Source organism: Dacryopinax primogenitus, assembly GCF_000292625.1.
Source record: "Dacryopinax primogenitus strain DJM-731 SS1 chromosome Unknown DACRYscaffold_3, whole genome shotgun sequence".
Classification (NCBI taxonomy): domain Eukaryota; kingdom Fungi; phylum Basidiomycota; class Dacrymycetes; order Dacrymycetales; family Dacrymycetaceae; genus Dacryopinax; species Dacryopinax primogenitus.
Genome location: NW_024467200.1, coordinates 331,698 through 359,520, shown reverse-complemented (window position 1 = coordinate 359,520; position 27,823 = coordinate 331,698). Strand labels below are relative to the sequence as shown.

The window sequence follows — 27,823 nt, the reverse complement described above, 5'->3', positions numbered from 1 at the left end:
GTTCAAAGGGGAAACTAATAATAGGGAGGGAGAAACACGTGCCGGTACATGCAAATGCATCCGAGCATGTGAATTGTGTAAGAAGGTGAATACGCCCAATTGCCGTGTCCTCCCCGGATCCCCGCCTCATCAAAGCCCAACACCCCGCATCGTCCTCCTAATTGTGCTTTACCCCATCAGCACTCCTCTCTCTGCTCTCTCTTGTTGACCACCACCACTATATCTATCGCTACTTAAATAAATATGGCTTTCTCGTTCAAAGATCAGACGTTCATCATCACCGGCGCGGGAGGAGGGATTGGTCACGCGTGCGTCCGGCGTTCTCGTCCACTGCACTGCGCCGTCAGCTTACAAGTTAGATCAGATACTCCCTATTCTTTGCATCTCGCGGCGCCAATGTAGTCGTCAACGATCTCTCCAAAGAGGCCGCCCAAAAGGTAGTTGATGAGATCACTAAGTCCGGAGGCAAAGCCGTTGCCGATACGCACAGTGTGCTCGAAGGCGAAGGCATTGTCAAGACCGCGCTGGATACGTTTGGGAAAGTTCATGTCTTGATCAATAACGCTGGTATTCTCAGGTAAGTCTTGGGTCACTATTTCCTTCCTATACTAATGTGCGGAATAGAGATAAGAGGTAGCCTGGACGCATACCTTGTTCACAAGCGGGTTCTGACAGGTCCTGCAGCTTTAAGAATATGTCTGATGCTGAATGGGACCTCGTCATTGCAGTTCACATGTTTGGTGCATTTTCCTGTTCTAAAGCAGTCTGGCCGCACTTCCGGGCGCAGAAGTTCGGAAGGATCATCAACACTGCCTCTGCCGCTGGGCTGTATGGAAACTTAGGTCAGGCGAACTACAGCGCCGCTAAGATGGGATTAGTGGCTTTTACTAAGGTGACATTTATAACCTGCTGGTTCTTCGGGGAACTGACAGATAGATAGACGCTTGCTATTGAAGGTGCAAAGTACAACATTCGCGCCTCGTGTATCGCACCTGTATGCTCTCTGTTTCTCCCATTACATGCGCAGCCTCCTTAGTCTTGAACAGATGGCTGCCTCTGCAATGACCGAAACAATCATGCCTCCGGAAATGCTGCAACATCTTAACCCGTCTTTCATCGCTCCGTTGATCGCCGTCCTAACGCACCCAGACGGGCCCAACGCATCGGGGAAGGTCTTTGAAGCTGGTGCAGGCTGGATGGGAGAGATCAGGTGGGAGAGAAGCAAGGGCGCGGTGTTCAAGACAGACGACACGTTCACACCCAGTGCTGTGAGTAATATCAATCCGCATACACTCCAAATTTGGGCTCATTCTCCATATTCTAGGTCAAGGAACGATGGCATGAAGTCACCTCCTTTGATACGGCGGAATACCCTATGACTATGGCAGACACCGACATGATGGGTGTCCTTAAACAATCTAAGACCCTTCCACCAAACAAGCAGTCCGAGCTTCCGGTTCGCTTCGATGGTAAAGCCTGTATCGTCACTGGTGCTGGGGGTGGCATTGGTCGTGCATATTCACACATGTTCGGCAAACTCGGGGGACAGGTGGTCGTCAACGATGTCAACGCACAGGCAGCCCAGAAAGTTGTCGACGAGATCAAGACTGCTGGCGGGAAAGCCATCGCTGTGGCTTGTTCCGTCGAAGAGGGGGACAAGATCGCGAAGGCTGCCATGGACGCTTTCGGCAGGATCGATGTCTTGATTGCCAATGCTGGTATCCTTCGGTACGTGAAGAAGAGCCATTCTGTGAGTGTGCACTGATCGAATGCAGTGACAAGAGCTTCACTGCGATGTCCCAGCGCGAGTGGGACGACGTTATCAAGGTGCATCTGAAGGGCACGTACGCGTGTGCCAAGGCCGTCTGGCCCATCTTCCAGAAGCAACGATATGGCCGTATTATCACCACTGCTTCTCAAGTTGGCATTTGTATGAGTATGTTGCGTCTGATTTGTACAAGTTCTAACAAGCTTCTTCAGATGGCAACTTCGGTCAGGCGAACTATTCAGCCGCGAAGGCAGCTATCCTCGGTCTCACGCGTACTCTCGCTATTGAAGGATCTAGGTACGGCATCCTTTGCAACACGCTCGCGCCATCAGCTGGTACGGCGATGACGAGCACTATTTGGCCGGCCGAAATGGTCGAGATGTTCAAGCCTGATTTCGTTGCGCCTGTCGTCGGCTACCTAGTCAGCGAAGCCAACACCGAAACTACTGGCTGCCTTTTCGAAGTGTTCGGCGGATGCGCTACACAGACTCGCTGGCAGCGCGCTGGGGGTCATGGATTCCCTTCTAACAGAACTCTGAAGCCGGAAGATGTTTTGTCCAAGTGGAATGTCATCACGAACTTTGATGATGGCCGCGCTACCCATCCCACTTCCACCCAGGAAGCCATCCAGCAGATTGTCGACAACTTCCACAACACAGGGGACAGCTCCTCGCCTTCTGCGGCAGACGATGACGATCCCGAGGTCGTCAGAGAGGCGAAGAATAATGCCACTGAGCCTTGTGAATACACATACACGGATCGCGATGTCATCCTATACAACCTTGGCGTCGGCGCAACCGCGGAGGAGCTCAAATGGACCTTTGAAGGTGATGATGAATTCCAGGCTCTACTCACGTTTGGTGTCATCCCTGGATTTGCTTCTAGCAGCGGAATGTCCCTTGATTTCCTGCCGAATTTCAACCCCGCTAAGTTGTTGCATGGCGAGCAATACCTCTCGATCAAGGCGCCTATCCCGACTAGTGGAACGCTTATCAGTACGACTCGCCTACTAGAGGCTCTCGACAAGAGCAAGCAGGCTGCTGTGACAACAGTTACGGAGACCAAGGATGCAAGCACAGGCAAGGTTATATTCGAGACGCAGAGCACGGCAATCATCCGAGGATCAGGCGGTTTTGGTGGTCAGAAGAGAGGAAAAGACCGTGGGGCAGCAACCGCTTCCAACACCCCACCCAAGCGACAACCGGATGCCGTTGTGGAAGAGCGCACATCTCCAAATCAGGCCGCCTTGTATCGTTTGTCCGGCGACTACAATCCGCTTCACATTCAGCCAGAGTTTGCGGCGATCGGCGGTTTTGACAGACCTATTCTTCATGGACTGTGTTTCTTCGGGATTTCCGGCAAACACGTATTGAAGACGTTCGGTGCATTCAAGGATATCAAAGTTCGTTTCTCTGGCTCGGTATACCCTGGCGAGACGTTGATTACGGAGATGTGGAAAGAGGGCGACAAGGTCATCTTCCAGACCAAGGTGAAGGAGCGGGGTGCGACGGTCATGTCCGCTGCTGGCGCCACCTTGGTGGGCACCGACGAGCTGAAAGCCAAGTTGTAGCACAGTAGTTTTGTAGCATAAGCGGTCATATGGATGGGTAGGAGGACAAAAATCATGAGTTCATCACATTGAGGAGTCATCACACCTGCAGGCCCTATGTAATTATGTTTGGTTCGAGGGACGCGCCTCAAATGCGTGCCTCAACTGTACGCGTTCCAGTGACGCGCCTTCTCTCAAACCGAACAACGTCCCCGCACAGAAATCCATTATGCTCGCACCAATGTAAGGTACCATACATGGTCATTCTCGCCGATCTAACAGCAAAACAGATCAGTCCCACCGCACCCAATCCCACGACTCTCCGTTCCTCAACACACATCCGAGCTGAGCAACGCGTTCGACCTCGGGAGCAGCTCCAAGTCCTACAAGCAGCAGTATGCGAGCATATACTTTATCCGCTTGGCCATGTTGCGACGGGCGGTTGAGCAGCGAGCGCGAGAAAAGTGGAGCTCGATGGAGGGTACGCATTTTCTCCTGCTTGTGACTTTGATTGACTATTTTGGTCGGGTTTAGGTGAGCCGAAGTACTGCAAGCGGGTGCTGGATGTGCAGAAGGGCGAGCTGTGCTTTATCATCGGCACGATATACATGGACATGCCTCTAAAGCCGAACGTGTTAGAGGACATCAGCAAGGACGTGCGCCTCTTCCTCCTTTCCGCAGTCATCGGTAGCGCCTGATAACTGAACAGCACTGGATCGCAGCTCCACCACCACGGCCCAAGATCTTCTCCCCAGACGACAGCGTCATGCTAGAAGACGAGAGCGGGCGTGTACGACTAGTCGGCGAGCGGGTGTCCAAAGCCCACCTCGTCACAGGCGTCATCATGGGTGCCCTGGGAGCAGAGACAGCCAAAGGCGACTTCGAGGTTGTGGACGTATGCTTTGCTGGTATGCCACCACAGACTGAGCGGGCAGAAGATGGGATGGATGTGGACGGAGAGGAGAGGAAGGGGGAGTGGGTCGCCCTTGTCAGTGGGCTGGATATTGGAGGGAGTAGCGCTCCTGCGGATATGAGGGTGCAGCTGCTGGTGGAGTATTTGACTTCTGAGCTGGGCGGGGAGGAGGTATGTGTAATCTGCGAAGCGTGAACTAAACTGATGCATGAGGCAGGACGAAGGCGAATCGGCGAGGATATCACGGCTCATATTGGCCGGGAACTCGTTAACACCGCCCATTCGACAAGAGGAAATATCAAAGGCACTTGGATCCTTTTGCGGTGGTAGAATTTTACTGAAATCTTAAACAGAAACGATATGGCTACGATTCATCTTCCTACTCCGCAACCCCGACGCTCACGCTGTCTTCTCACCTGCTAGATCTTTCTCGGACGATGCCGGTGCACCTCATGCCCGGTGCATCTGACCCAGCGGGGGCTACGCTCCCCCAACAAGCTCTGCCGAAAGCGATGTTTGGGGAGGTGAGGCGAGCCAGCGGGTTTTCATGTGAGACGAATCCATGTTGGATTCCCTTGGAGGGATGTTTGTGCGTATCCTCTCAATATCTCATGGTGCCTAACTCATGGAGGGTGATAGAATGCTCGGTGTGGGCGGGCAGACGATCGATGATATATTCAAGTATGTGGACTCGTCTGACCGGCTGGAGATGGCTCGAAGCACGCTGCTATGGCGACACATCGCGCCGACCGCGCCGGACACGCTCTGGTGTCACCCGTTTGCAGACAAGGATCCTTTCATCATCCCTCGAACTCCGGATGTCTACTTTGTGGGCAACCAGCCTGCGTTCGAGACGGGTATGGTCAGGGGAGTGGAAGGCCAAAGGTCGAGGGTGATCTTGCTCCCTAGATTCTCGAAGACGGGGAAATTTGTTTTGGTACATACGGGGACGCTAGAAGTGAAGACCCTCACTATTAGCTTAGAGGGGTGGGAGGAAGCCGAGAGTGTGTGTGAGGACTAGTGTAGTGATGTACGACGAAGAGATGTACTCTTTTGCAACATGGGCACGTGACTCCAAACACGATGTGACCCAAAGGAGTGAGGATGGTCTAGTCCCGTGCGCTTCTGACTGACCTCACGTGATGCGACGCGCCTTTTGGTTCGCGAACGGAATTAAAAGTGTGAATGGGAAAAAGAGGGTCCGTGCGTCGTTGGTCAATCGGGTTAGCCTTTGTTCGAGATCACCGAACTGCTGGGTCGACCACCAAGTGTGTGGGTGCACGGCTTGTATACCTCCTCCTCCTCCTCCTTCTTCTCCGTCTCCATCTCCTCCTCCTCCTCCCCCCTCCCCACCATCCACTAACAACCACTTGGTTCAGCCAACAGCAGCAGCAGCAACATTCACACATTCATCAACAACAACATCCCACCAACTCGGTCCAATAACAGTACTAGTGTATCCTGAAAAGGCACACTAGTCGTACAAGTTGCCCATCACGCCCGCCTCACGCGCTCCCAGACCACCCAGCGCTTCCCGCTCTCATCCAATGGCTCAGATCCAACGGGTACGTTCTCCGTCATGAACGGGCTGTGCCCTAGTAACTGAAGTGGAACTACCCATAGCAAACCCTCGCTCACCGAGCGCGTGCTTCTGTCTCACAACGCACGCGCATAACAGACGAGAACCTCCCTCCCTCCGCCTCAGCTTCCTCCATCCCTATTCCTACTGCAGCAGGGAAGGGCGCTCTCGGTGGTGGGGCGCAGCGCGTTCGTATGCCCCTGGGGCAGCGGCCAGGAGGGGAGGGGAATGCAGCTGCAAGCATTAAGCCAGGTGTACCGACGAGGAGAGCCCTGGGGGACGTGAGCAACCAAGAGCGGTTACCACAGGTTCGCCGCTCTACATCATTCTCGTTGTCCGTACAGCTCACACTGCCCAGAACGGCCTCGGTAAGGGAAATAAACCTGAGGAAAAGGGGCGTGCTAGGTCTGCAACGGTGACAGCTGCACGTGTCCCTCTCATGCCAGTGTCCAATGGCACCACGGAGCAATCCACCGGACCAGCCTCGGGATCCAACTCCCAGGGGGCGGTAGCGGCGACATCCTCGTTCCCCCTCGCCAATGCACGCCCTCAAGGAGCGTATGTCGCTGGGACGAAGATATACACGGATGGTGAGCCCGTGGAGGAAGATATGATGGATCTGGACGACGAGATGGAGGTTGACCCGACCGAGATCGCTGTCTCCATCCCTGTGAGCCGATCTGAACCTATGCTCCCCCACTCTGCCCCAGTGGTTGAGATCAGCCGGGAACGTACCCCGATCCAGGAGATACCTTCTTCCGACCCGGAGGAGGCTGTCGAACGCGACGTCGTTGCCCGCCAATTGAGCCCATTCAGCACCTCTCCCGTGCGACATGAGGGCGTCATCGAACTGGATAGCGAGGATGATTATGATGATGATGTGGACTGGGACGAGGACGACTGGGTCACCCTCCCCAGCAAGGAGCACGCGATGGTCATGAAGGAACTTGACAGGGTCAAACGGTCTATGGTGGACCAGATCGACCCACTCGACACGACACTGGTGGCTGAGTACTCTGAGGAGATCTTTGAGTACATGAACGAGCTCGAGGTACGCGATCTCCCTGAAAACCAAGCAGCTGTGTACTGACAACGCGTACAGGCATCCGTCATGCCCTCAGCTAACTATATGGACGCGCAAACAGAGATTGAATGGTCCATGCGCACAACCCTGGTCGACTGGCTCCTCCAGGTCCATCTGCGGTACCACATGCTCCCCGAAACCCTCTGGATCGCGATCAACATTGTGGACCGGTTCCTCTCTGCGCGCGTCGTCAGCCTCATCAAACTCCAGCTTGTCGGTGTCACCGCCATGTTCGTGGCAGCAAAGTACGAGGAGATCCTCCCGCCTTCTGTTGACGAGTTTGTGTTCATGACCGAGAACGGATACACCAAGGAAGAAATCATCAAGGGCGAACGGATCATTCTCCAAACCCTGGACTTCAAGATCTCGAACTACTGCTCGCCCTACTCCTGGGTCCGCAGGATCTCAAAGGCGGACGACTATGACATCCACACGCGAACGCTCTGCAAGTTCCTCATGGAGGTCACCCTCCTTGACGAGCGCTTCCTCCGTGCAAAACCGAGCATGATCGCCGCCGTGGGGATGTACCTTGCCCGCCGTATGCTTGGTGGAGACTGGGACGACCGCTGGCTCTTCTACGCGAACTACACCGAGTCCCAGCTCTTGCCCGGGGCGAGGTTCATCCTCGAGCGCCTCACTGCGACGGACTTTGAAAATTACTATGTCTGCAAGAAGTACGCCATCAAGAAGTTCTTGAAGGCCTCCGTGTTTGCCAGGGACTGGGCGAAGAAGCACGAGAAAGAAATGAACAGGACCATCGAGATGAACAAAGCTATTGTCCGAGCCACCACGCGTAGGGCTGAACGCCTGATGTGCCTCGAACAATGATGCATCGGTGCCAACACGCGAAATGATCTCTCTCTGCCTACGCCTATAATGCCAATGTTGTCATATTCTGCCTGGGGTCGCACGCAAGAAGCCGCCAACGTCCTCATCCACTCATTCTCATTATTTTCCCGATTCTTTTGGCTCAGCACATGCAACATTCCCCCTTGTTGAATATGTATCTTACTCCTTTTCTCCCACACATGTTCTTATACGCCTCATGGCTTGAATGCGGGCCGCCGCCGGCCCTTGTTTCCGCCCATTCCCTTACTTGTTTCTGCTGCTCACTTTCCTGAATAACGACCCCATCCTTCCTCTGTTGGCTGAACCCCAATTGGAAGATATTTTTTCCCTCTCTCTGACTGCCTCAACGTCCTGTTTCACTCTAGCCTTCATTCTCCAGCGTCCCGGTGTTACCTACATCCTCAGCCGTGTCCTGTGCTTTGTTGTAGCGCAGCGTATGACCACCATCGCATTCTGCATTCCCACAATATCGGCCCGATTCCTGTTATTAATAGTCGCTGCTCAGTCAGCAGTGATCCTCTAAACTTCGTTTATTGATGTTTTGGGTCACCCCGACGCGCTCGTGAAGGTTAGAAGCACATGATGTGAAGCGGCTATAATGAGTCAGCATCCGGTTATTTGGAACGGATTCGTCCGGTCCCTGATCCCCACACTTGAGATAACTGCCCTCATTAATATTACCCAAGAGTTTGGTACAATCAGGGCCTCCTCCGTCTTTCCACACAACCACTATGTCGACTCAACCTTTCCCCATCTCCCTCCCTGTAGGCAATCCCATGCTCACCCTCTCCCGTCCGAGCGGCACGATCTTCCAGATCGAGCTTCACAACGGGGATGACAGCAGGCTCACGCGAACATTCCTAGAAGAAGGATTCATGGTGCGCAGTTCTCCTTCTGATCTTCATGGATTGTGCTGAGCAGACTATGCATGAGAGTAGCCGCTGCTCGACTTGGTAGAAGAAGAGTGGAGGAGAGAGTTGAAGGCTGGTAAAGGAGAGGCCGCCCTTGTGATTGTAGGCAATACGAAGCAAGACAAGTTCTTCTCTAACGGTGTGTGTCCGTCCCCTTGTTCGTCTGCTATTTGAGACTGCTTCATTGGTCATTAAACGCGTTCTGACAACTATTAGGACTCGACTACGAGAATGCGATCAAGCAAGCGGATTTCTTCCCTAGTACGTCCTGATCAGCTGAGAATGTACAGTGATCCAACATTTCGAAAAGTGGTATTTAACCCCTGGGTTAAACGACTTCTCACCTTTCCAAGTTCGTCCTCAACCCCATATTTTGTATACTACTAATCCGTAATCTGTGGTTGTAGTGCCTACCGTGTGTGCGATGAACGGCCACGCTTTTGCTGCTGGATTCCTACTTGCACTGTGCTGCGACTACCGGGTCCTGACAGCGGGACGCGCCTGGTGTTGCTTTAACGAAGTGCTCTTCGGTGCCCCCCTCCCGCCGCCTTTCGCTCAGGTTATCAAGGTCAAGTTGGTCAATCCTGGGCTCGTTAGGAAATGTGCACTCGAAGGGCATAGGTTTGTCCCGAAAGAACTCGAGAGCGAAGGGGTCGTGGATGTTCTGGTGGACGGGAAGAGCAGAGATATCCTGCAGGCTGCGATAGAGCTTGCGCAGAGTAGGGCGAGCTTGGCTAAACCACGGGTGTGGGGGAAGATCAAGGTTCGTTACTGCACGGGGATCCGCGTGTATGCGCTGACAGCGTTACAGGAAGAGCTGTACCGCGAGGTGATCATTGCGATCGATGAGGGGCGGGAAGTTCGGCGACCCGCTAAACTGTAGCACTGAACATTGTATGACAATTTCTATTCCATTCATCTTCAACAACACACATCGACAGTCGTACATGCAGCGTCCAGTGAACCAGCAAACAGGAAAACGCCAAACCAAGGTGTAGAAGTGGCTCACACGCTCATTGACCCGCTTTCCAGTATGCGATATCCCCGTCCAGCATCTCGTATGGCTTGCCCTGCTGCCTGTACTTCCCTGCTGCCTTGACGGCCGACTCACTCCCATACTCTTTCAGATCCTCATATGTCATGATCTCTCCGCAGACGAACTTGTTCTCGAAGTCTGAGTGAATGACTCCTGCTGCTTGGGGGGCTTTCGTCCCCTCCCGGATCGTCCAAGCTCGCACTTCGTCAGGCCCGCAAGTGAAGTAGCGGATAAGCTATCACAGTAATTAGCCCCGCGTCCAGACAGCGTAAAGGATAGTACGCACATGCAAGCTGGCATACCCCGCCGTGGTAATCTTCGGCAACGCGCTAGTTGCACCGATAGTCTTCTCTTCCTCTTTCTTCTCCTCAGCGTCCATGGCCGCCAATCGCTCTTCCAACGCGACGGAAAAGGGGATCAGGGGATCACCAGGGTTGTGCTCATCGATCCAGCCTTTGATCTTGGGTAACCACTTGTTCTTCTTCCGCACGTAGTCCTTTTCCGAGAGGTTGACGAGGTAGGTCACGGGCTTGGCTGTTAGTAGCTGAAGGGAGTTGACGATGTCGATCTGGATACCGGGTCAGTATGTGTCAGAAAAGGGAGGCATGAAGAGAGAAGGGGTCAGACGTGGAACATGATCTCATGCCAGGGGCGTTACTCCCCGGTTCGACGAGCTGGGTTAAATCGCGCAAAGAGCGCTTTCTCATCCTTTGAAGCAGAAGCTGAGAAATGAAAAAAGCGGAAACAATGCTTACCTCCTTGTTCCCCCATTCACCTTTCCTCACATCCTTGTTATCCTGTAACAGGGCGAAGATTTTCTCCACGCAGTTGATCTCTTCCTGCCTCTTCTTTCCTTCCACGCTGTTGGGCCCTAACGAACGCCCCGTCTTCTTGAGATCATCGAGCTTCTTCTCGACCCACTCCATATCCTTCAGCCTCAGCTCGTTACTAATGATGTCCATATCCCGGAGCGGGTTGACATCACCCTCCACATGGATGACCTCGGCATCGTCGAACGCCCGGACGACTTGGAAGATCCCATCCACAGCCCGGACGTGACTCAGGAAAGCGTTGCCAAGTCCTGCACCGGTGGAGGCGCCCGCTGTCAGACCGGCAATATCGATGCAGGTTAGGAAGGCAGGTACTTTTGAGGCGGGCTTGTACAGGTCACAGAGCCAGTCAAAGCGTGCGTCGGGGACGGGGATCCGGGCCTCTTCGGGGTTGATCGTCGCATAAGGGAAGTTGGCCGCGTTCGCTAGGTGGGTGTCGGACAGTGCGTTGAAGAACGAAGATTTGCCGACGTTAGGTAGGCCTTAGTCCGCACAGCACGTCTTGTTAGCGGGTTTAACTGATTGAAAGTGGAAAAAGTGCATGACTCACCGACGATACCGATCTTAAGGTTGTTGGATGGTCGACCAAGCAGTGCCTTCTTCTCCACGACGGCTTTCTTCGGAGGCATCTTCTTATATACAGGTGATGTGCTGGAGAAGTGTCGTGAAGTGCAAAGGGATATGGTCGTAAAGCAGACGTATGAGAGTGCTCTATGAGGAGAAGTAATAGTACAACGAGTAAATGTTGAGAACAACAAACTCATGCACTACAGGTATATCCCTCGCAAAAGGTGAAAGGCAACCGCATGTTCAACTTTTTTTCGGTTTATCCATGATAAAGCGGAGGCATTTCTATCAAAGAAGACACGCTTTGATTCCGCTGTATTCTGAAGCGGTATCTGGGGTCCTCAGTGCGGCCGTCATCGTCGGCCCTTCTCTCTTCCTCGGTTTCACCGTCAGAGCCGTCCTGCTCGCTGTCACCCATCATTCTCCTTCCTTCCCCCCATCATCCCGGCACTCCATCTAGTAGTGCATCATACTACAGAAAGGCAGCACTCGCTGCACGTCGTCGAGCAATCCCTCCAACCTCTTCCCTAACAGGATGTACCGCTCCACCCCCATTCTCATCCTGCTCGCCCTCCTCCCCCAGATCCTCGCCCAATGGGTGACCCAAACCCAAATAGACCCAGACTCAGGAATCACATACCTCGACCGAGTCTCCTACAGTCGAGCCGGTGCGGCAGTCGCCACACAAATCTTGTGAGTTCCCGTAATGAGGATTCAGAGAGACACGTGTTGACGAGCGCGCAGATCGACGTTTGGCGATGAACTCCTCGCTGCGGCGACGACGACCGGACCACCGCGAATCGTCGGCCAACCAGGCACAAACACAGGCGCAGCAACAATCGTGTACGTTCCATACTTTCCACCGTTCATTCGCGCTCACACCACCCACAGATTTCAGTTCACCTCCGCAGACGGCAACGTCTACGAGGCCACCTTTACCCCGACCTACCAGTCACCATCACCCACCATCCCTCCCCAAGTGGGGACGATCATCTCCCCAGAGGACTGGACGTTCACGCAAGCTGCAGCTGTTACTGGCCCTGCGGTCACTAGCGGTGCAGAGCGGATATGGCCACTGGCTCAGTGGGGGAGGGTAATGGGTTTTGTTGGCGCTGGGGTGGTTATAGGAGCCTGGTGGGTGCTGTAGACGAGCGAGCGATATGGCGGTTACGGTGCCGCACGATGTTGCCGTGTTCACATGGACTCGATCTACATTATTGCTACTTCCCTTTCTTTGCAGTTTGCTACTGGCTGAACTCTACCGGATCACTTTATTTCTTTTCTCATCGCATATGTTTTGCTTTGCATTACGAGAAGCAACGCTGTACGCTAGTGAAAGCATACATACATCACAGAGGTGGTCTGGGCAGATATCAGACTTACGACTGCTCGTGTTCGTGTTTTGTTGATTCAGTTCAACGATACATGTACTTGGTAAACTGATGTCCTCAGAATGGTACTATGGTACAATTCAACAATGCTGAAATCGCAGGCTGTCAACTGTCCACGTCAATAGTTTTTCTCAGCGTGATGGAGTAAACCTGTCGATATCTTCTAAGCTTCGCTCTGCACCACCGGCTCGCGTTTTGTCGAGCTCTTTTTCGGTACCACTCTCCGCTTCACACCCTCCTCCATCCACTTAAGCGTACGGTATGGCTTAAAGCTGGCGATTCCCCTCTGCCGGTTCTCAAGCTGCCGCTTATGCGCCTGATCGATAGCCTTCTGTTCTTTGCGGTCAATCACGCCGTCGTCCATCGCGTGCGCATTGCGCTCGGCGATGATCGCTCCCCCTTCAACATGATCGCTGTTCATTTGTCAGAAACATGATCGCTGAATACAAGAACGAATACTCACTAGGTCTCGAACGCGTGCCTTCTTGCCTGGCAAGAAGACTTGGATTCATGATCCTCGTCCAATCCAGAATCATACTTGATCCTAGTCGTGAGGTAGCCAAGAACCTGAAGCTCGTGGGTCTTCTTGCCCTGCTCGTTGAGCACATTCTGTTTCAACACCTTGATATCCTTGCCAGTGACGACCGGGATCCGGATATCCACTTCCTTATCGTCTTCGAGCTCCTGTAGCCAAAGAACCGCAACTGCATCTGGCTTGCTACTCACTCCAGGAACAGAGACGCCCCCTCCACCAATCTCGAAAGACAAGCTCGAGGCATATCGGTCATAGACCGGCAGGCGGACCTTGTCATCAAAGTTCCACGAGATGACATTATTCTCGATTACGGCGTCAGACTTGGGGATGACCTCGGTGCTGTCTGTCGTAGATGCCACGAGGCGTTTGGCCTTCGACATCCACTGGGCATTAGCATCGCCCACGGGCTCGATCTTGACCGGTCCAAACAGCTCGACGGTGCCCGTATCCCATCCAAGCTGGTTAGGTGGCAGCTTGGCATCGATCGCCTTAAACAAGACGGAGATGTTCGCACGGCCCCACCCAACGCCTTCCTCTAGCGCATAAAGACGCGTGACCTCAGAGGCCTGTTCGAGCACTTTCTTCAAGGGGAGGGTGACGATGCCCAGAATGGGGTCTTTTTCGCGCAACCGCGAGTCGCGGACGACGACACGAACGACACACTTCTCCCAGTCGCGGACAAACACCTCGGTGCCCGCTTCGAAGAAGGGCATCGTTGTATATTGTTTCACCCGACTGCGAGCGGCTTAGCAAAGAGGTCGAACAGTAACGATAGCAAGAAACTCACGTCTTATGAACCATATCATCATTGATGACAATCTCGCAGTACCCGCTAGGGAGGTTCCCCTCCTGCTCGCTGGCCTGGTCCGTATCCTGCCCCGCCCGGCCCTCCCTATCCTTCCCCGTAGTTCCTCCGAGATCCTGCCTCTCCAAATTATTGATCTGGTGTACGATAACGGACAAGATGCCAGATTTGTATTTCGGGTTGGGAGGCGTACGCTGGACGTCCGGCTCGGGCGGGGGGAGGTTCCGGGCCGCAGGGTTGGGCGCCTTGTCACCAGGCTTCATCTCCATCTCCGTTGCGGTCTTCCTTGGTGGCGGGAGAGGACCATCAGGCGGAAGCTCGAGCTCCCTCGATAAAGGAACCTTCGTAAAATATCCAATTGACCACGAAAGAGTGCCCTTCATCTTGTCCGCTTCTTCGAACCCCACCAGTGAGTCTGTACGGTGCAGGGCCTTGTTGGGGTTCTTGATCAGCTCCGTGACGGGGATATGTACCCGGCCGATAAGGTCATCATTTGATCGCTTGTCAGAATCCCAGAGCATAGCGGAAAGCTCCTCTTCAGCTTTGATCTCGTCCTGCGTAAGGAGCAGGGCGGCGGTCTCCTCATATACCGGGTTGAGGTCTTCGAGGATGATGCGAGTGGAGTAGAGGGGTTTACCAAACTGTCCAAGGGGTTAGCGTCATTCTCTCAATTGGCAGAAACGAACCTTAGCGTAAGCAAGCACGATATACGGATCACTCTTTCCGTTCGAGTCCTGCGCCGACAAGCCTTCCGCATGATGTACAGTGATCAAGAGCACACCCACAGCGCGGGTGTCACCCACCACCGCCCTGCTTATCAGATCCTTGATACTTAGCGTCATACTATTGGGCGCAACGAGGGACGCTGTGCCGGCCGCGATGGCCATCTTGACGAAGCGGGAGACGAGCGGGAGGTCGAGGATGTTCGGAAGCTGGCGAAGCATGGGTATTGCGGAGACTTCGACGGCGGGGACGCCCATGAAGGTAAACGTTAGCTGTGGACTGTGAGCATATACATCAGATTCGGAGGGAAGGACTCACATCACCGACAAACGGCGCCTCGGGGATGAACTGGATCCTGAGCCTTACAGTGCCTGCGATGCCCTCGACCTGTATCCAGATCGGGATGGGTATATGCAGCCAATCGAATGCGCCCAAGAAGAACTCAATCAACAAATGAATGTTCTTCGCCCTAAGCCTATCGCCCTGCCCCGGCCTGGCTTGGTAAGCGAATGCGACTTCGTAATTGACGTAGTCGCCTGCCTGGTCAGCGTCCTTTCCGGCTTCACGGTCTTCAGCTTGGTGCTTGAGGATCTCCCCGGTGCCTTGGTCGATCCATTCTTCTTTCGGATAATCGGGATCTCCAGGCCTGTCCGGAAGAGCGCGCATTGACAGGATCCTGAGGGGGTTGTCACCTTGGCCCAAACCGGAGATCCGAACTGCCTGGACAAATGCAGGTAGAGACTGCTGCATCACATCCTCTATCATATCCACGATAGGGACGAACATGTCAGGCGGGATGAGCCGCCAGAAGGTGCTGACGAACGCGTTGAGCCATTCTGTGCTTTCTGGCGTCGGGGGCGAATACATAAGCCCCCGCTGGGTGTGTAGGTCGTGTCGTACGCGTTCGACTTCTTTTTCTAGCTTGCGCTGGGCGAGACTGGCAAGGGTAGTGAGAACGATCGAGATTGTAGGCATGAGGAGTGAGACGAAGAGGAAGTTGAGCCATCCGCGGCGGAAAGCCAGCAACCACCAGAGGAAGAGCGGAGCAAGGAACAAAGCAAGCTGGAGGATGTCCATCATGCGCATGACCTGATTGAGAGATACAGGCGCCGGAGGTGGAAAAGGCTGCAAGCTGATGTTAGATGCGTGGGCAGGGTTGGGCGCTTCGTGCTTCGGGTCAAACTTTGCGCCAGCGGGGGAGGTGAACTTGCTCTTCGCATGTTTCTTGTCTTGCCCCTCACCTCCGGTAGCAGGCTGCAGCGCGGGCCCATCCGCGTCTCCCGGGTCGAGGGTCGACACCGGGGGAAAATCTAAGCCTGTAAGCAGGCGCATACATCTACACCTATTGATCAAACTCACCCTTGAACTCGGCATTCTTGGTGACCACCTCGAGACCAGTTACGGGATCTGTAACCTTATGTTGGCCTTTCGGCATCTTCTCAAGCCTCTCGGCAGGTTTGTCATGCTTCTTGATCTTCTCCATCAGTTTTTGTTTCTCGGTGAGCTCGGTCGCCCCCTGGGCGGCAGGACCAGTGTCCAGGTCATCCTTAGGTGGTACGGGTGGTTTATTCTGCATACAGGTATTCTCAGATTGGCGGGCTAGGGCATCTTGAGTTGCCTGATATTGTTGGATTGTAGGGACGGGGTGCTGTGCGCTGCCGTGGGGTCAGAAGCATGCTGACGTAGGAGGTGTGAGAAGACGTACCTGTACCCTTCTCCAGCTCGGGCTGCGTGCTCCATGCTATGATTAGGATTAGTTCAGGAGAACGTTCTTGATATCTTCAGTTCGTTGCCTGCAGAGTGTGCTCGTTCTGTTGGATGTTCCACGACGGTGTTCAAGGTGCGGGAGTCGACGGGTGAAGAGCAGGACGTCGTCCCATGCCCAAGGTGAAGCTTCTGCTCATTTCCGATCTCGATCCACTCAGACAGGTCGATCCTATCCCTCATTCCTGGGGGGAGTGATGCGGTGACGTCAGCAGTGAAGTGGGGAATGATGTATGTGGCGCGCCGAGACATTCGCACCAAGTCCTTATCGCGCAGGGGACGTTGGTCCTCGCACACCTTGGCCTGAGGTGGATACGTGAAAGTGGATACGGCGAAACGTGAGATGAAATATTGTATTTGGATTGGTGAACAAAGTGGTCAACTGTGGTGAAGGCAGAATACGAGAAAAGAAGCCTAAAACATCACAGCCACATGAGGTCATCGACACAAATAAATTCAAGTTGCCAAAGAATGACCCTATTCCTGTTGATGCCAATATTATGATTCTCTTCACCCCTACCCCCCCTTCGGCCAGCACTATCGACGAGCTTCCCGCCCGTGTTGGTGATGCGATCTGTCAACAACGCAGCCTGCTCAGTATGGAGCACCAGAATGCTTCTGATTTGGGGCTGCATCTAAATGCAGAGGTTGGAAGTGAGTCCTTGCATGCAGACTCCAGGCTAGCGGACCGACGACTCTGTCAGACCGAGAGCATCTCATGCAGCAGTTGCTTGCAAGAATGGATGCATTCGAAGCCGAACAGACCTCTCAGAAGGAGGAGAGGAAGAAGCAACAGCTACAAATCATGGAGCTGTGTGCAGAACACAAGGAACTGCGTGCAGAACTGGGGATCCAGTGGGATAAGATTATGGAGCAAGGCAACAGAACCGACAAGCTTCAGGAGGAGTTCGGGCAGATCAGCCTGTTGTGGAGTTCGATTCGGAAGCTGGAGGAGACTGCTGCACGTCAAGAGGTGCGGATCCAGGTTCTTGAAGTGTACACCTATGGACATCACCTTTTCCTGTTCCCATAACACTCTGCTCATAGATCTGTACGACCATACCCAGCTCAACAATGTACGCTGTCGTGCTGTGCTGGACGAGGCTCGGAAGGCACTCCTCTGTCTCTTGTATTTGTGTAAAACTACAAACAGACCGCACCGACTCGGTCTAATCTTAGAGCATCGTCAATAGAGACCATTCATCCTTCTCCCTCTAGCGCATCCTCATCTACCCCAGTCACGTCCGGATCGGGGCCTTTCTCGTCCTCCCCCGACAGTTCCTCTTCAGCAAACGAGTCCATCGCCTCCGCATACCTCGCCATGTCCTCGGCAGATATGCCGCTCGTATCTGGCGCAGCATCCGACGACGGGTGTTGGAGCTTCGTCTCAGGCTTTCGACGTCTTGCCAGTTCTGCGTCGGATATGGACTGCAGGCCTGCGGGAGTGATTATATAGTCCAGATTCGCGGGCGGGGCATCGGGGTGGAAGATGACGTCCATCCTCCTCACCCTTGCGAACTCTTCGTCATCTCCGGTACTGTCCATCGTTCGACGACGTTTTGCCGCCCTCCCTTCAGGATAGTGCCGATACCGCGTGCGGGAAAGCATCACCCGCGCGTTCACCTCGTTTGCCCAGACAAGGCCGAGGGCAGCTTCGTACCCCGATCCAGGGCCAGGGGAGGCGAACCAGTACGATTGGTCCCGATAGTTGATGGTGTATTCTCCCGGCTGAGAGGGGTTCTGCGACGAAGTAGACGAGGACTGGGAGAGCGCTACGGGTTTCCTGTCGTCAAATACCGACGAGACGTGGTTCACAACCACGACGGCGAGGTTGAAGTCCCGAGCGAACGATCGAAGGAGGGAAGCGATATGCGAAAGCACCTTCGCTCGTTCGAACAGGGAGGTACCACCTTCTGACGTAGTGCGAAATACCCATGCGAGAGAATCGACGACTATGAGCCTGAGCGGATGGGTCGACTCCTTGAGCGAGACCGCAAGCTTGCGTAATGGGGACGTCAGAGCACGCACGAGCATATCGGGGGTCTTGGCGTCTGAGGTATGTATGTGGTCGAGGGCATCCTTTGGGTCTAGAACTTGCAGTAGAGCGTGGGAGGACAGGAGCTGCAGCAGACGGGAGGTGGGTAGTTGGCCGGAGGTGGTGATATATGCTGTTGAACCGGAGAGACCGTGTGGTGCTGGGAGCTGGACGAACAGCGCAAGCTGGAGTGCGAGCTGCGTCTTGCCTGAGGCTCTGTCCTTCCCTTAGCATACACCTAGAATGTAGAAGGAAGACGCACGCCTCTCCGCAGATGTCGTATATTTGACCAGTGGATATCCCCCCTCCAAGCAAACCGTCCATCCGCTCATCTCCAACAGAGAACCTCCTCTCCTCCTCACTGCTCCCCAGCGGTAAGATCTTCGGCGCTAAGTCTCTTGCGACAGCCTCGTTCAATTCCTGGACTTGGTGCACCGTCAGCCTCAGTCGGCGTGCGACGTCCTGCGTCGGGAGCAGGAGTATCTCCCCCAGATCATTGGCGAATCCGCCTTGATCGTCTCAGCTTGTATCTCACATAAGTACAATAGGCGCACCTTTCGCGAGAATACGTTTCTGTGCGATGGAAAGAGATGCACAAGAAGATAGACGGACGGATGTCATGTCATGGTGTTTGCATGGAGATGCATAGACGCGTGAAGAGATCGACGCGTTGTGCACGGTGAAGGACACGCGTGATTCTGCTTTCTTACCTCGAGCTACTGCCGGTCAATGATACGGACAATCTCAACATACTGGGATTTGTGTCTTGCGGTTGCAGTTTCGACCAGAATGATCTAATGCCTTACGGTTATGACAGATCAATTACTTGGCAAATGTATATTAAAGTGCGTGATTACGATTTTGTCCTTGTATACGGAATGAAAGGAACCCCTATCCCGCACGCAAACGAAATGGGACATTGGAACATCACATTTCTTCAACAGAAATTGACAATCACACCAAAGAAAGAGGTATATCTCGAGAGTTCGTTAAAAACTAAAAACCTGACTCGTTCATAGGCTCCAAGGCCAGAAAGGAACGCATTACGCCATGCCAGGACCAGCCGGGCCCGTCGCGTACTTCGGCTCGTTGGACATGCTGGTCATGGCCGTAGGCTGAGTGTACGTCGTCCCAGGTCCGGCGGTGCCAATGTTGGGGTTGGCCTTGTACTCCATGAGAGAGTCCTGCCAGATGCCCGGATACCCGGCCTGCTGTGCGCGGACGGCCATGACCAGGATGTAGATGAACATGCCAAACATCATAATCCAGTTGAGGAAGGCAAATGCGGTTGCTGCCTGGAGCTCGTGGCAGTATCCTTCGGCTAAACCCACTGTATTCCCAGAATGGTGAGTAGGCGTCATGGAAATTTGTGCGAGGCGCTTACCATAGTAAGTGTAGCCGAGGTAATCGTAAGATGAGAGACCATTGCACAACGACGCTGCGGATGCCCCGTCACCACCAGTTGCAATCCATAGCACCCAGAGGACGAAGAGCCAGCCAAGCTCGACGGCGGTCCAGACGAAGAATGTGCCACGACGGAGGTGGTCGATGACGAGTCTGCGAGAAGTATCGGCGCCTATTCATATCACCAGCTAGAGCGACGGGAACGTACACTGGGATGATCACCACAAGCGTCAGAACTGCAGTCGCGATCCCAAGACCGTAGACGATGTGACCGGCAAGGCCAAGGACAACAAGGGAGAAAAGCGCGATGGTGACTTCACATTTGATGAGTCCATTTTTCGCCAATATTTCTCAAAGCGCTTACTGTAAACACCTAAACGGATGGTAGCAAACGAAACCATTGTGCGGTGATCGTTATAGGACAGCGCGAGGGTGAAAGCTTGGTCGCTATCGAGGAAAGCGCCTTTCCATCCGCCTTTTCATGCTTTATACTCCTGTACTTGATGCTTGGGGGTAACCCGTCTTCTTGGGTCCGACAACCTGTGCGCGTGTCCTGCCCAAGTCGGAAGGCGTTGACTGACTCTTGTTCCGCCTCTTCGCGATATGCTTGTGGACCCTGCCAAGGCCTGGCTCTTTGGTGCAATTCCGGCCTCGAGTCAGAAACACATGTTCCCCGCCACGTTCCTTTTGCCCCTAACAAATAGGCTTCCAATCTTGCTCTCCTCGTGATTGTCTTGGCGACAGCGCCTTGGTTGTGTCGAACAGCCTTTGAGTACAACCGTTTTCCCGTACCGGTGTGCTGTCTCCAACGTGCACTGGCAGGGCTGGAGGATATCCTTGAGCTCTGGTGAATGTTGATCGTTGCACTTCGGCGCTCCGATGAGAATCGAGAAGAAACCGGAAGCGAGACCCCTGAACACGATGTATCGCATGACGACGCGCCCATCCCCTGGACCCTGAGGCTTAGCGTTGACTCGGATTTGTCATGTGAATGTGCCAATTTTGAATGCGCCCCATCCCTTATACATCCTAAGACCCAAGCTGGTCTCACCGTATACGATTTGCTCAGACCAGACGTCAGGCATAATCTGAAATGTACCACAGCACCTTTTCATTTTGTTTCTTCTTATCTTAAAATTAGCTCAGATAGTTGCACCATCGAACACCCCGATAAGCTCATTCGTGGGCTTTCAACGCGTGCCTTGCTCCCAACGATGAGAACTTCCAAAGGTAGCTATTATTAGAACCTCCGTATGAGAGTTCACGGAGGCGAACAGCTTGGCACATCTGGAAAAGAAGAACCCCTGAGAGCTATGTATACCTGTTCAGGCTAGAGAGTAATCAGCGATAATGATACCCAAAAGTAACAACTGGCATGTTTAAGAATATCAACATCATATCCGACGTAATTCATTCGCTTGCGATGATTTCATTACCAAATCGCTGCTTCCCTCTTCTCTCAACTGAACTCGCGCTGCCATCAACCCCGATGTTCACGTATCATACAGTCTTCAACATTCCGGTGGCCGTGCAGGTTCGTCGGGCAATGATCATCGCTTTCCAGGGACTGTCCAGGCTACCGAGTGGAGGTGTTAGTTAGTATTAAGACATGTTTTCAATGGAGGTGTTTGTTTGGGTGGCATGCCTTCTTGACAGATTCATGCCAAGTGGCCAACACGACTCGATAAGCCAAACATAGTTATTTATAGTTTGGTGAATGTGAAATTGGCACGCCGGCCCGCGTCAATTGCGTTGACAACATCGCGATATATTTCTGCCTGAAAGGAAAGTTAAGACCCCGACAGCACCATGGGACAATTTGATGATCTACCTTTTTCAAACTCCACGCACCCATTTGGCGCGAACTTTGATTCTCTCCACCATTCTCATGGCAGCAGACAGGACACCTTCAAACCCACGGTCCGCCCGCTCGTCGACAAGGCCAAAGTCGACACAGTCTTGTGCGGTATATCTATGCCCTTCCAAAGCACATCTCCGGAGAGCCGCGGGATCCGAAAGTTTCGCTCGAAGGATTGTAGTAATTATCGCGGGGAGTGGAGCCCCAAAGTGTACCTGACATTGTTGAGGTAGTGTTCATGCTGCGTCTTTTGATGGAACGGTGACATAAGCACACCTCATTTAGGGAGCACCATGCCTTCTTAGAGGCCGTAACACGGTAATCACAAGCCAGTGCAAACACGAAGCCAGCCCCAAAGGCATGTCCGGTCAGGGCGCAGATAATGGGCACTAGGGACACGAGACATCACAACAATCAGGGTGAGACTCCGACCGAAACAGGTGCACGCGCTCACATGGGTAAGTGAACATGCAACGAGCGAGCCGGTCCAGCACTGTACCGACGTCAAAATTTGGATACCGTACCAATTGTTGACTAACCATCAAACAGTTTAGGCTCTCCACCCAACTCTTCGAGGACGAGACCTGATGATTTTCCTATCAGTTTATGCATGCAGACACTCTCGCGATCTCCTCCTACCATTGGAGAATATTTTCTTTTGCATTCGATTTCCTGTGATTATGACAGCACCGGAACCCTTTGTTTTCGACCATTCGGTTTTCACTGCTTCAAGTGCCGGCTATTGAACACTCAGAGTGAGTCGAACGTAGTCGAAGGCAGCAAATATTTGTCCTCACCAAAATGTATTCCTCCATACACAAGCGTGATAACCAATTTTCTGCTCCATTTTGTAGCTCGATCAACCACGTGTCGTCTTGCACTTGCGACAAGTTTACTGTTGGTATGTCCGATCCTAGAGGGAATAATATTGAGTTCATATCGATAAGAAATGAAGTAAGGGGAGTGCCAGCGTGGGTTGGGAGACATTACAGGACAAACGCTTCTGATCCGACATGACGGGCAGGAAGATCTCTATAGCCGTCGAGAGTACCCGGTTACGTCCCTCTCCTGCGCCGGATTCTCCTCAACTTTTGCACAGCTTCACGTGTCGACGTGGACGTTATCATTTTGAGACCCAATGAATCTGATGTATCTTGTCATAACTGGGGCAAGTACGAGTCTGACACTGCCAAACAGAGGCGGGTTCGAGGAATCTTCAGGATGACAAAACCGCGGAGTGAAAATGCAATAATACACTCAGACGGTACCGGTGAGATGGTGCAGATGTTAGAAGGAGAAAAGGCGCTCGGAAGCAAATTAAAGAAGGCGGGAAGGTTGGAGGTCCCTGACGGCTTGGCTTGGCATTCTGTGTCCCTGTGACCATCTTTGTGGAATTAACTCCCGATACACCACTGATTCACGTAGTTTTACTGTCAAAAGGCGCCCATGACACTGAGGACAAGGTCTGTCCTGGTGTCGGAGTTCAGAAGTATGGTATCGGATATTGCTTCTGCTCACGATAACCCAGACATTGCAATGCTCCTGGAATTGCGGATCCGGAAAGGGCGTTCATGTGTTCATAACTTGTGCACTTCTTTCCCCAACAAAGATTCCATGGACCACTAGCGCCGTGCAAATCCGAGCGATGCGCGATGGACGGAAATGCCAATTTCTGTGAACCAATGCCTCTCGCGACCCTGAGGCAGGTCCGTCACCGCTTGATGCCTTCCCCCTTTCCCAGGTGGACTAGATAGTCCACATGGAATTTGGGGGCTCAGCGCCCGTTTCGGGACATAGCCTTTGAAAATATGGGTGCATGTTGATGGGCTGTCATGGAGAAATCGGGCTCGGTTTGGCATAGTCTGGTAACTACCAAGTGGACAGGGTGTGCTATTTTACTTATCCATTCTGAGATTGACACAGCCGATTAGTGGCAACGGAGCTTAACGCTGCTTTCTCTGGAATGGGGAGGATAAAAGGTAGCACATTCGAAGAAATCTGGGTTCAGCATCCAGACCCACCCTCGACCCGCCCTGTCACCTACCGATACCAAACCAACTATGCACTTTTTGTCATCGTCTATCCTCCTTCTTGCCCTTGCCGCGGTGGGTGCTCAGGCACGTCCCCAGGAAGTGGCAGTTCGTGGCCTATCTGGACATGTTGATCCCCGCAACAAAGTCCGCGATTCTCTCATTTCCAAACGGCAGACCGAACAATGCACCGGTGCCTGCTCCGGAGACACCAACACTTTAAATGCAATGGCTGTATGTCCATCCGTGTTTCTCGGCACGTCCAGAACTGATTTTTCCCCCTGTAGGCATGCGCGTCCTCTGGCAGCGCAGATCCGATCGGATCTGGGGAATGCATTTGCCAACAAATGGCCCTTCTCTCCTCCGGATGCGAAACTTGCATTTTGAACGAAGATCAAATCACTCCTGCAGACTGGGCGCAGACTTGTGCGCAACTCAGCTCTCTCCCACCCAGTGTGCTCAGCACGGCTGCTGGATCTACAAGCACTGGATCGAGCTCGGTGTGCACTAGCCAGTGCTCAAGCGCTGGTGACGCGTCTGGAGTAACTGCACTCCTTTCCTGCTCTACGGAAGACACCGCCTGCCTCTGTTCCGCTGCCTCCGGTCTCAGTTCGACCTGCCTGTCGTGCGTCCTCACCTACGCGAACCTTACCCAGAGTCAGATGGAGCAAATCTGCTCCTCGGGCACGATCGCGGGTGGCCCGAGCGGCACAAGCACCGCTGGGAACGCTGCCAACACTTCGAGCAACAAGGCGTCCAACACTGGAGGCGCCAGCAGCCCGTCTACTAGTGCAACCCACTCGGGCACAGCGAAGGTAGCTTTCGGTATCAAGGGCGCATTTGTTGCTTGCACCTTTGTCTTTGTGGGTGGTCTGATGACGCTCTTTTGATTATGAATTCTTCTTCGTATACCTGCCTTTTTTTCCCCTCTGATTGGCTTCGGAAGCTTCGTAGATCCATTCTTCCACTCGTTGAATTGAATGTGAATTTTCAGAACACGGACAGTGTGAACAACATATATGTGGATTATTCAGTGTGCGCATACTGTGTCGCCCTTTGGACGAACCAGTACGGATGAGCAGGTAACTGTGCATGGCACATGGTCACGTGAGGTGTTTAAGGACAGTCCGATGGGATCGGAAGTTCTGCAGCTGCTTTTGTCCAAAGATGCCCGGTTTACTTATACTGCAGTACTGTCAATGAGCTTAGTTTTTCTTTCTTTCAAGATCAAAGAAAAATCCGAATTTGGGTATGAAGGTCTCAGGAATGAGTCATTCGAAAATATTGTAATTAGAAACCACCACTTGTGATGTCCTCATAATCCACTCAGTTTGCATATGTAATCAGGTCAGCGAGAGGTGGGCTGACTTTTTCTTGCTATGAGAAAAATGACCAATGACCGCATGGGCAGAGCGATTGCATTGCAACCCTGAGTAGTGCCTTGGCGACGACGGTTCGATACATTCATTTTCTTTCGAAAACATGCCGATTTCCATGGTACAAGGCAACCCGCACCAAAATAATGCTTCTTTTAGTCCAAGGCAATAAAGGTTGAGTGAGGGATCAGCGAGGGAATTATCGACTCACCAGTTACCGCTCATTCGTTCATCGTGGATTCCATCCGGTCATGAAATTCACATCTCTTGTTGCACTAGCGATTGGCCTTACAGGCACTTGGGCGCACAAGCTGCCTGCGAGAGGCATCCATTCAGTCTCCAAGTCCATCCTTGCCGGTCGAGCGGACGAGCGCCCAGTCTTCAGACGGCAGCTCAGCGCCACGCAATGCGTGACTCCGTGTAGTGGGCAGACAGCGCAGCTGAACACTCTATCTGTACGTCTCTCTATCTATCCTCCTGATCGCTACTCTTCTAACTACGTTGCGACTAGGAATGCACAACCGTCGACTGCGTCTGCAGTGGCATGAACACGCTCAGCTCCGACTGCCAGGCTTGTCTTCTTCAAGTAGACGGGCTCACCGCGGCCGACTGGGGCGCGACATGCGCCGACCCCGGTTCGCTCGGCGACTCCCAACCGACAGGCGTAGCCACCTCCTCACCAGCACAAAGCCCTGACCCAGGGTCAAGCTCTAACACCATCTGCGGCAGTTCTTGTTCCTCCGCGTCAGACTCGAACGACCTCACCACCATCCTCAGCTGCAACCCTACGGACGCGAACTGTATTTGCACGGGGCTGAACCAGCTTAGCTCGGGATGCTTGAGCTGTGTTCTGGGGACATTAGGAGCTACGCAAGCACAGGTGCAGCAGCAGTGCACGGCTGAGCTGGGCGGGGGTGGAGCTGTAGGTGCTGGCGCTGGCGCAGGAGGGGGAGGAGCGGCAGGGCCTGTAGGCACAACCACTGCCGCCGTACCTGAAGCGAGTGGCAGCGTGAACGACAATACCGGTGGGATCAACTTGGGCAGCGCGGCTGGAGGGGGAAGTTCAGGGGCTGCAGGCAGTCTCCCTTCGACTTTAGCGGCCAAGTCTGGCGCTGGAAGGGCCACAATAGGCGGCCTTGTGAGCGCACTTGTTGTTGTCGGAGGTGTGGTAGCGCTCCTGTAGGCTTTTGTAAGCAGATACTCACATTCGTTTTGACATACCACTCCTTTCGGACTCTTGCTTTCGGCGGTTTCGTTCCACACCTATCGTATACCCCACGTCAATTATTTAAATTGGACTAGATTGGCTGCACTCTAGATGTCTAAGTATCTAAGCGCCCGTCGCCCGCTGCTCCGGGCCCTCAGCAGACTCCGGCGCCTCGTTGACAGCAGCTTCCGACTGGGCCGCAGGCTGTTGTGGTGGTTCTGTGGTTGTGTCCACCGCTGACACGTCTTTTCGGCCCTCCGTAGCAAGTGCCTCCTCTGCCTCTTGTTCGCTCATCCAGCTTGGGTCTTCTCCATGAACGAACCTCGTCACCAGATCTACAAATTCCTGCGGTCTGTCCCATCCCCTATCAGCCCATACCAACAACAGAGAAGCAAAAACACGCACCTCTCCGCATGCACCCAGTGTCCAGTGTCCATAGTCTCCAACCTCGCATTCGGGAAATAGTCGAAACACAGCCCCAGATTCCGTCGGTTGATGTACTTGCTCCTTTCGCCTTTGACGAACAGCGTCCTCCCCTCCCAGGTATGGGTGCCGTCGGGCGGGTAAGGGAACTTGCCAATTTGGTCGAGGTTGGCGCGCAGGTGAGAGAGGGGGATGCGGAAGTGGGACCCGTGTTTGTCCGCTACGAGGTTGGTGAGGAGGAATTGGCGGATTGAGATGTCCTACACCCATCAATCGTCAGCTGGGCACTGGTAAGGCATACGAGGGCAATGGTACCTTTTCCCACTTCTCGAGTACGACGTCTGCCTCGCGCTTGGTCTTCACATCGGCGTCTTGCACGTCTTGCATCGCATCTACGTAGCTGGCGAACTCGTCGGAGATCTTGCCGATGCCGGGGGCGATGTCGACTATGATGAGGGTTGAGAGAGCCTTGGGAAGGTTCTTCTCGAGGAGAGGGGAGAGCGCAGTGGCCATGGCGACTTTTCCACCCCTGCATCGAATGTCAGCAACCGCGGTCCAAGAGCAGTCGAAATCAAAAACTTGCGAGGAAGGGAAGAAGGACGCACATCGAATGTCCAATAAGGGTAATGTCGTTCTTCAGCCTATGTTCGATGAAGAACTGCACCACATCAGCAGCCATGATCTCGTAGTCCATGCGAGGGCTTTGGGGAGAGACACCGTGGTTTCGCAGGTCGACGGTATAGACGCGCCGTTTGAGCGAATGGCCGAGTAGCTTCATTAATGATCGCCAGTTCTGTTTGGAGCCGCTGCACAGAGCAATCCGGAGGAACAAAATCGAAAGGATCGATTCGACGACAGCGGCAAATACAAGCAGAATATATTGTCAGCGAGTTCAATTGGGGAGGAAAGAGAGACGTACAATAAACCATGTAGTACGACGACCGGTCCCCCTGGCTGGGCATTAGGCGGCATCATAGTCTCAAACGCCAAGTCTAGTGTTCCCCGTGTGCATCTCTCCTTATGCCCATGCCGGCGTGTGATGTAGGCCGCAGTGGATGCATACGTGTCTGTAAATTCATAAATAATACATTCATAATGAAAGAGGAGACGTACGAGGAAGGGAGCGCCTGAGAGCAGGAGAGAGACGGGTAAGGACTGACATTTTTGGTGGGAAGACGAGGGAAGA

The 27,823-nt window shown here is 53.4% G+C and overlaps 13 protein-coding genes across 13 annotated transcripts; 8 read left to right on the top strand and 5 right to left on the bottom strand.

The window, feature by feature from the left end:
- The first annotated feature begins 167 nt into the window (after positions 1-167).
- DACRYDRAFT_20328 (peroxisomal hydratase-dehydrogenase-epimerase) lies at positions 168-3,403 on the top strand. The gene is made up of 9 exons (XM_040771889.1): positions 168-308; positions 365-577; positions 625-633; positions 685-892; positions 941-994; positions 1,047-1,268; positions 1,325-1,728; positions 1,776-1,930; positions 1,981-3,403. The coding sequence occupies exons 1-9, from the start codon at positions 244-246 to the stop codon at positions 3,336-3,338; spliced, it is 2,688 nt and encodes an 895-aa protein (XP_040631563.1). The 5' UTR covers positions 168-243; the 3' UTR covers positions 3,339-3,403.
- Positions 3,404-3,743: 340 nt separating this feature from the next.
- Positions 3,744-5,251, top strand: DACRYDRAFT_93140 (uncharacterized protein; the record flags this gene model as incomplete). The annotated part of the gene is made up of 6 exons (XM_040777129.1): positions 3,744-3,798; positions 3,852-3,973; positions 4,027-4,401; positions 4,448-4,534; positions 4,584-4,819; positions 4,870-5,251. 6 exons carry the CDS (start codon positions 3,744-3,746, stop codon positions 5,249-5,251), a joined length of 1,257 nt encoding a protein of 418 aa, XP_040631562.1.
- Positions 5,252-6,746: 1,495 nt separating this feature from the next.
- Positions 6,747-7,721, top strand: DACRYDRAFT_47339 (uncharacterized protein; the record flags this gene model as incomplete). The annotated part of the gene is made up of 2 exons (XM_040774753.1): positions 6,747-6,860; positions 6,912-7,721. 2 exons carry the CDS (start codon positions 6,747-6,749, stop codon positions 7,719-7,721), a joined length of 924 nt encoding a protein of 307 aa, XP_040631561.1.
- A 752-nt stretch (positions 7,722-8,473) lies between these two features.
- Positions 8,474-9,536, top strand: DACRYDRAFT_86938 (ClpP/crotonase; the record flags this gene model as incomplete). Its single annotated transcript, XM_040776790.1, has 6 exons — positions 8,474-8,620; positions 8,681-8,792; positions 8,870-8,914; positions 8,964-9,005; positions 9,061-9,416; positions 9,465-9,536. 6 exons carry the CDS (start codon positions 8,474-8,476, stop codon positions 9,534-9,536), a joined length of 774 nt encoding a protein of 257 aa, XP_040631560.1.
- Positions 9,537-9,561: 25 nt separating this feature from the next.
- Positions 9,562-11,301, bottom strand: DACRYDRAFT_20325 (GTP-dependent nucleic acid-binding protein engD). Its single transcript, XM_040771888.1, has 4 exons — positions 11,070-11,301; positions 10,445-11,001; positions 9,976-10,257; positions 9,562-9,924 (listed from the first exon to the last, which is right to left on the bottom strand). The coding sequence occupies exons 1-4, from the start codon at positions 11,146-11,148 to the stop codon at positions 9,667-9,669; spliced, it is 1,176 nt and encodes a 391-aa protein (XP_040631559.1). The 5' UTR covers positions 11,149-11,301; the 3' UTR covers positions 9,562-9,666.
- A 320-nt stretch (positions 11,302-11,621) lies between these two features.
- On the top strand, positions 11,622-12,233 carry DACRYDRAFT_104542 (uncharacterized protein; the record flags this gene model as incomplete). Its single annotated transcript, XM_040767948.1, has 3 exons — positions 11,622-11,779; positions 11,831-11,929; positions 11,978-12,233. 3 exons carry the CDS (start codon positions 11,622-11,624, stop codon positions 12,231-12,233), a joined length of 513 nt encoding a protein of 170 aa, XP_040631558.1.
- A 407-nt stretch (positions 12,234-12,640) lies between these two features.
- On the bottom strand, positions 12,641-16,280 carry DACRYDRAFT_104541 (uncharacterized protein; the record flags this gene model as incomplete). Its single annotated transcript, XM_040767947.1, has 7 exons — positions 12,641-12,890; positions 12,941-13,747; positions 13,800-14,458; positions 14,504-14,812; positions 14,859-15,850; positions 15,900-16,195; positions 16,246-16,280. 7 exons carry the CDS (start codon positions 16,278-16,280, stop codon positions 12,641-12,643), a joined length of 3,348 nt encoding a protein of 1,115 aa, XP_040631557.1.
- A 554-nt stretch (positions 16,281-16,834) lies between these two features.
- Positions 16,835-17,436, top strand: DACRYDRAFT_20323 (uncharacterized protein). Its single transcript, XM_040771887.1, has 2 exons — positions 16,835-16,958; positions 17,009-17,436. Exons 1-2 carry the CDS (start codon positions 16,904-16,906, stop codon positions 17,335-17,337), a joined length of 384 nt encoding a protein of 127 aa, XP_040631556.1. The 5' UTR covers positions 16,835-16,903; the 3' UTR covers positions 17,338-17,436.
- A 1,731-nt stretch (positions 17,437-19,167) lies between these two features.
- DACRYDRAFT_93134 (uncharacterized protein) lies at positions 19,168-20,206 on the bottom strand. The gene is made up of 4 exons (XM_040777128.1): positions 20,108-20,206; positions 19,952-20,057; positions 19,724-19,896; positions 19,168-19,669 (listed from the first exon to the last, which is right to left on the bottom strand). The coding sequence occupies exons 1-4, from the start codon at positions 20,142-20,144 to the stop codon at positions 19,383-19,385; spliced, it is 603 nt and encodes a 200-aa protein (XP_040631555.1). The 5' UTR covers positions 20,145-20,206; the 3' UTR covers positions 19,168-19,382.
- Positions 20,207-21,115: 909 nt separating this feature from the next.
- On the bottom strand, positions 21,116-22,868 carry DACRYDRAFT_20321 (ClpP/crotonase). The gene is made up of 7 exons (XM_040771886.1): positions 22,399-22,868; positions 22,241-22,340; positions 22,141-22,185; positions 22,056-22,094; positions 21,878-21,990; positions 21,575-21,816; positions 21,116-21,521 (listed from the first exon to the last, which is right to left on the bottom strand). Exons 1-6 carry the CDS (start codon positions 22,537-22,539, stop codon positions 21,580-21,582), a joined length of 675 nt encoding a protein of 224 aa, XP_040631554.1. The 5' UTR covers positions 22,540-22,868; the 3' UTR covers positions 21,116-21,521; positions 21,575-21,579.
- Positions 22,869-23,636: 768 nt separating this feature from the next.
- On the top strand, positions 23,637-24,546 carry DACRYDRAFT_20320 (uncharacterized protein). The gene is made up of 2 exons (XM_040771885.1): positions 23,637-23,865; positions 23,919-24,546. The coding sequence occupies exons 1-2, from the start codon at positions 23,662-23,664 to the stop codon at positions 24,519-24,521; spliced, it is 807 nt and encodes a 268-aa protein (XP_040631553.1). The 5' UTR covers positions 23,637-23,661; the 3' UTR covers positions 24,522-24,546.
- A 532-nt stretch (positions 24,547-25,078) lies between these two features.
- DACRYDRAFT_20319 (uncharacterized protein) lies at positions 25,079-26,310 on the top strand. The gene is made up of 2 exons (XM_040771884.1): positions 25,079-25,462; positions 25,519-26,310. Exons 1-2 carry the CDS (start codon positions 25,259-25,261, stop codon positions 26,188-26,190), a joined length of 876 nt encoding a protein of 291 aa, XP_040631552.1. The 5' UTR covers positions 25,079-25,258; the 3' UTR covers positions 26,191-26,310.
- On the bottom strand, positions 26,285-27,769 carry DACRYDRAFT_20318 (alpha/beta-hydrolase). The gene is made up of 6 exons (XM_040771883.1): positions 27,751-27,769; positions 27,557-27,704; positions 27,243-27,443; positions 26,953-27,166; positions 26,620-26,897; positions 26,285-26,566 (listed from the first exon to the last, which is right to left on the bottom strand). The coding sequence occupies exons 2-6, from the start codon at positions 27,607-27,609 to the stop codon at positions 26,338-26,340; spliced, it is 975 nt and encodes a 324-aa protein (XP_040631551.1). The 5' UTR covers positions 27,610-27,704; positions 27,751-27,769; the 3' UTR covers positions 26,285-26,337.
- Between the last annotated feature and the right edge of the window lie 54 nt (positions 27,770-27,823).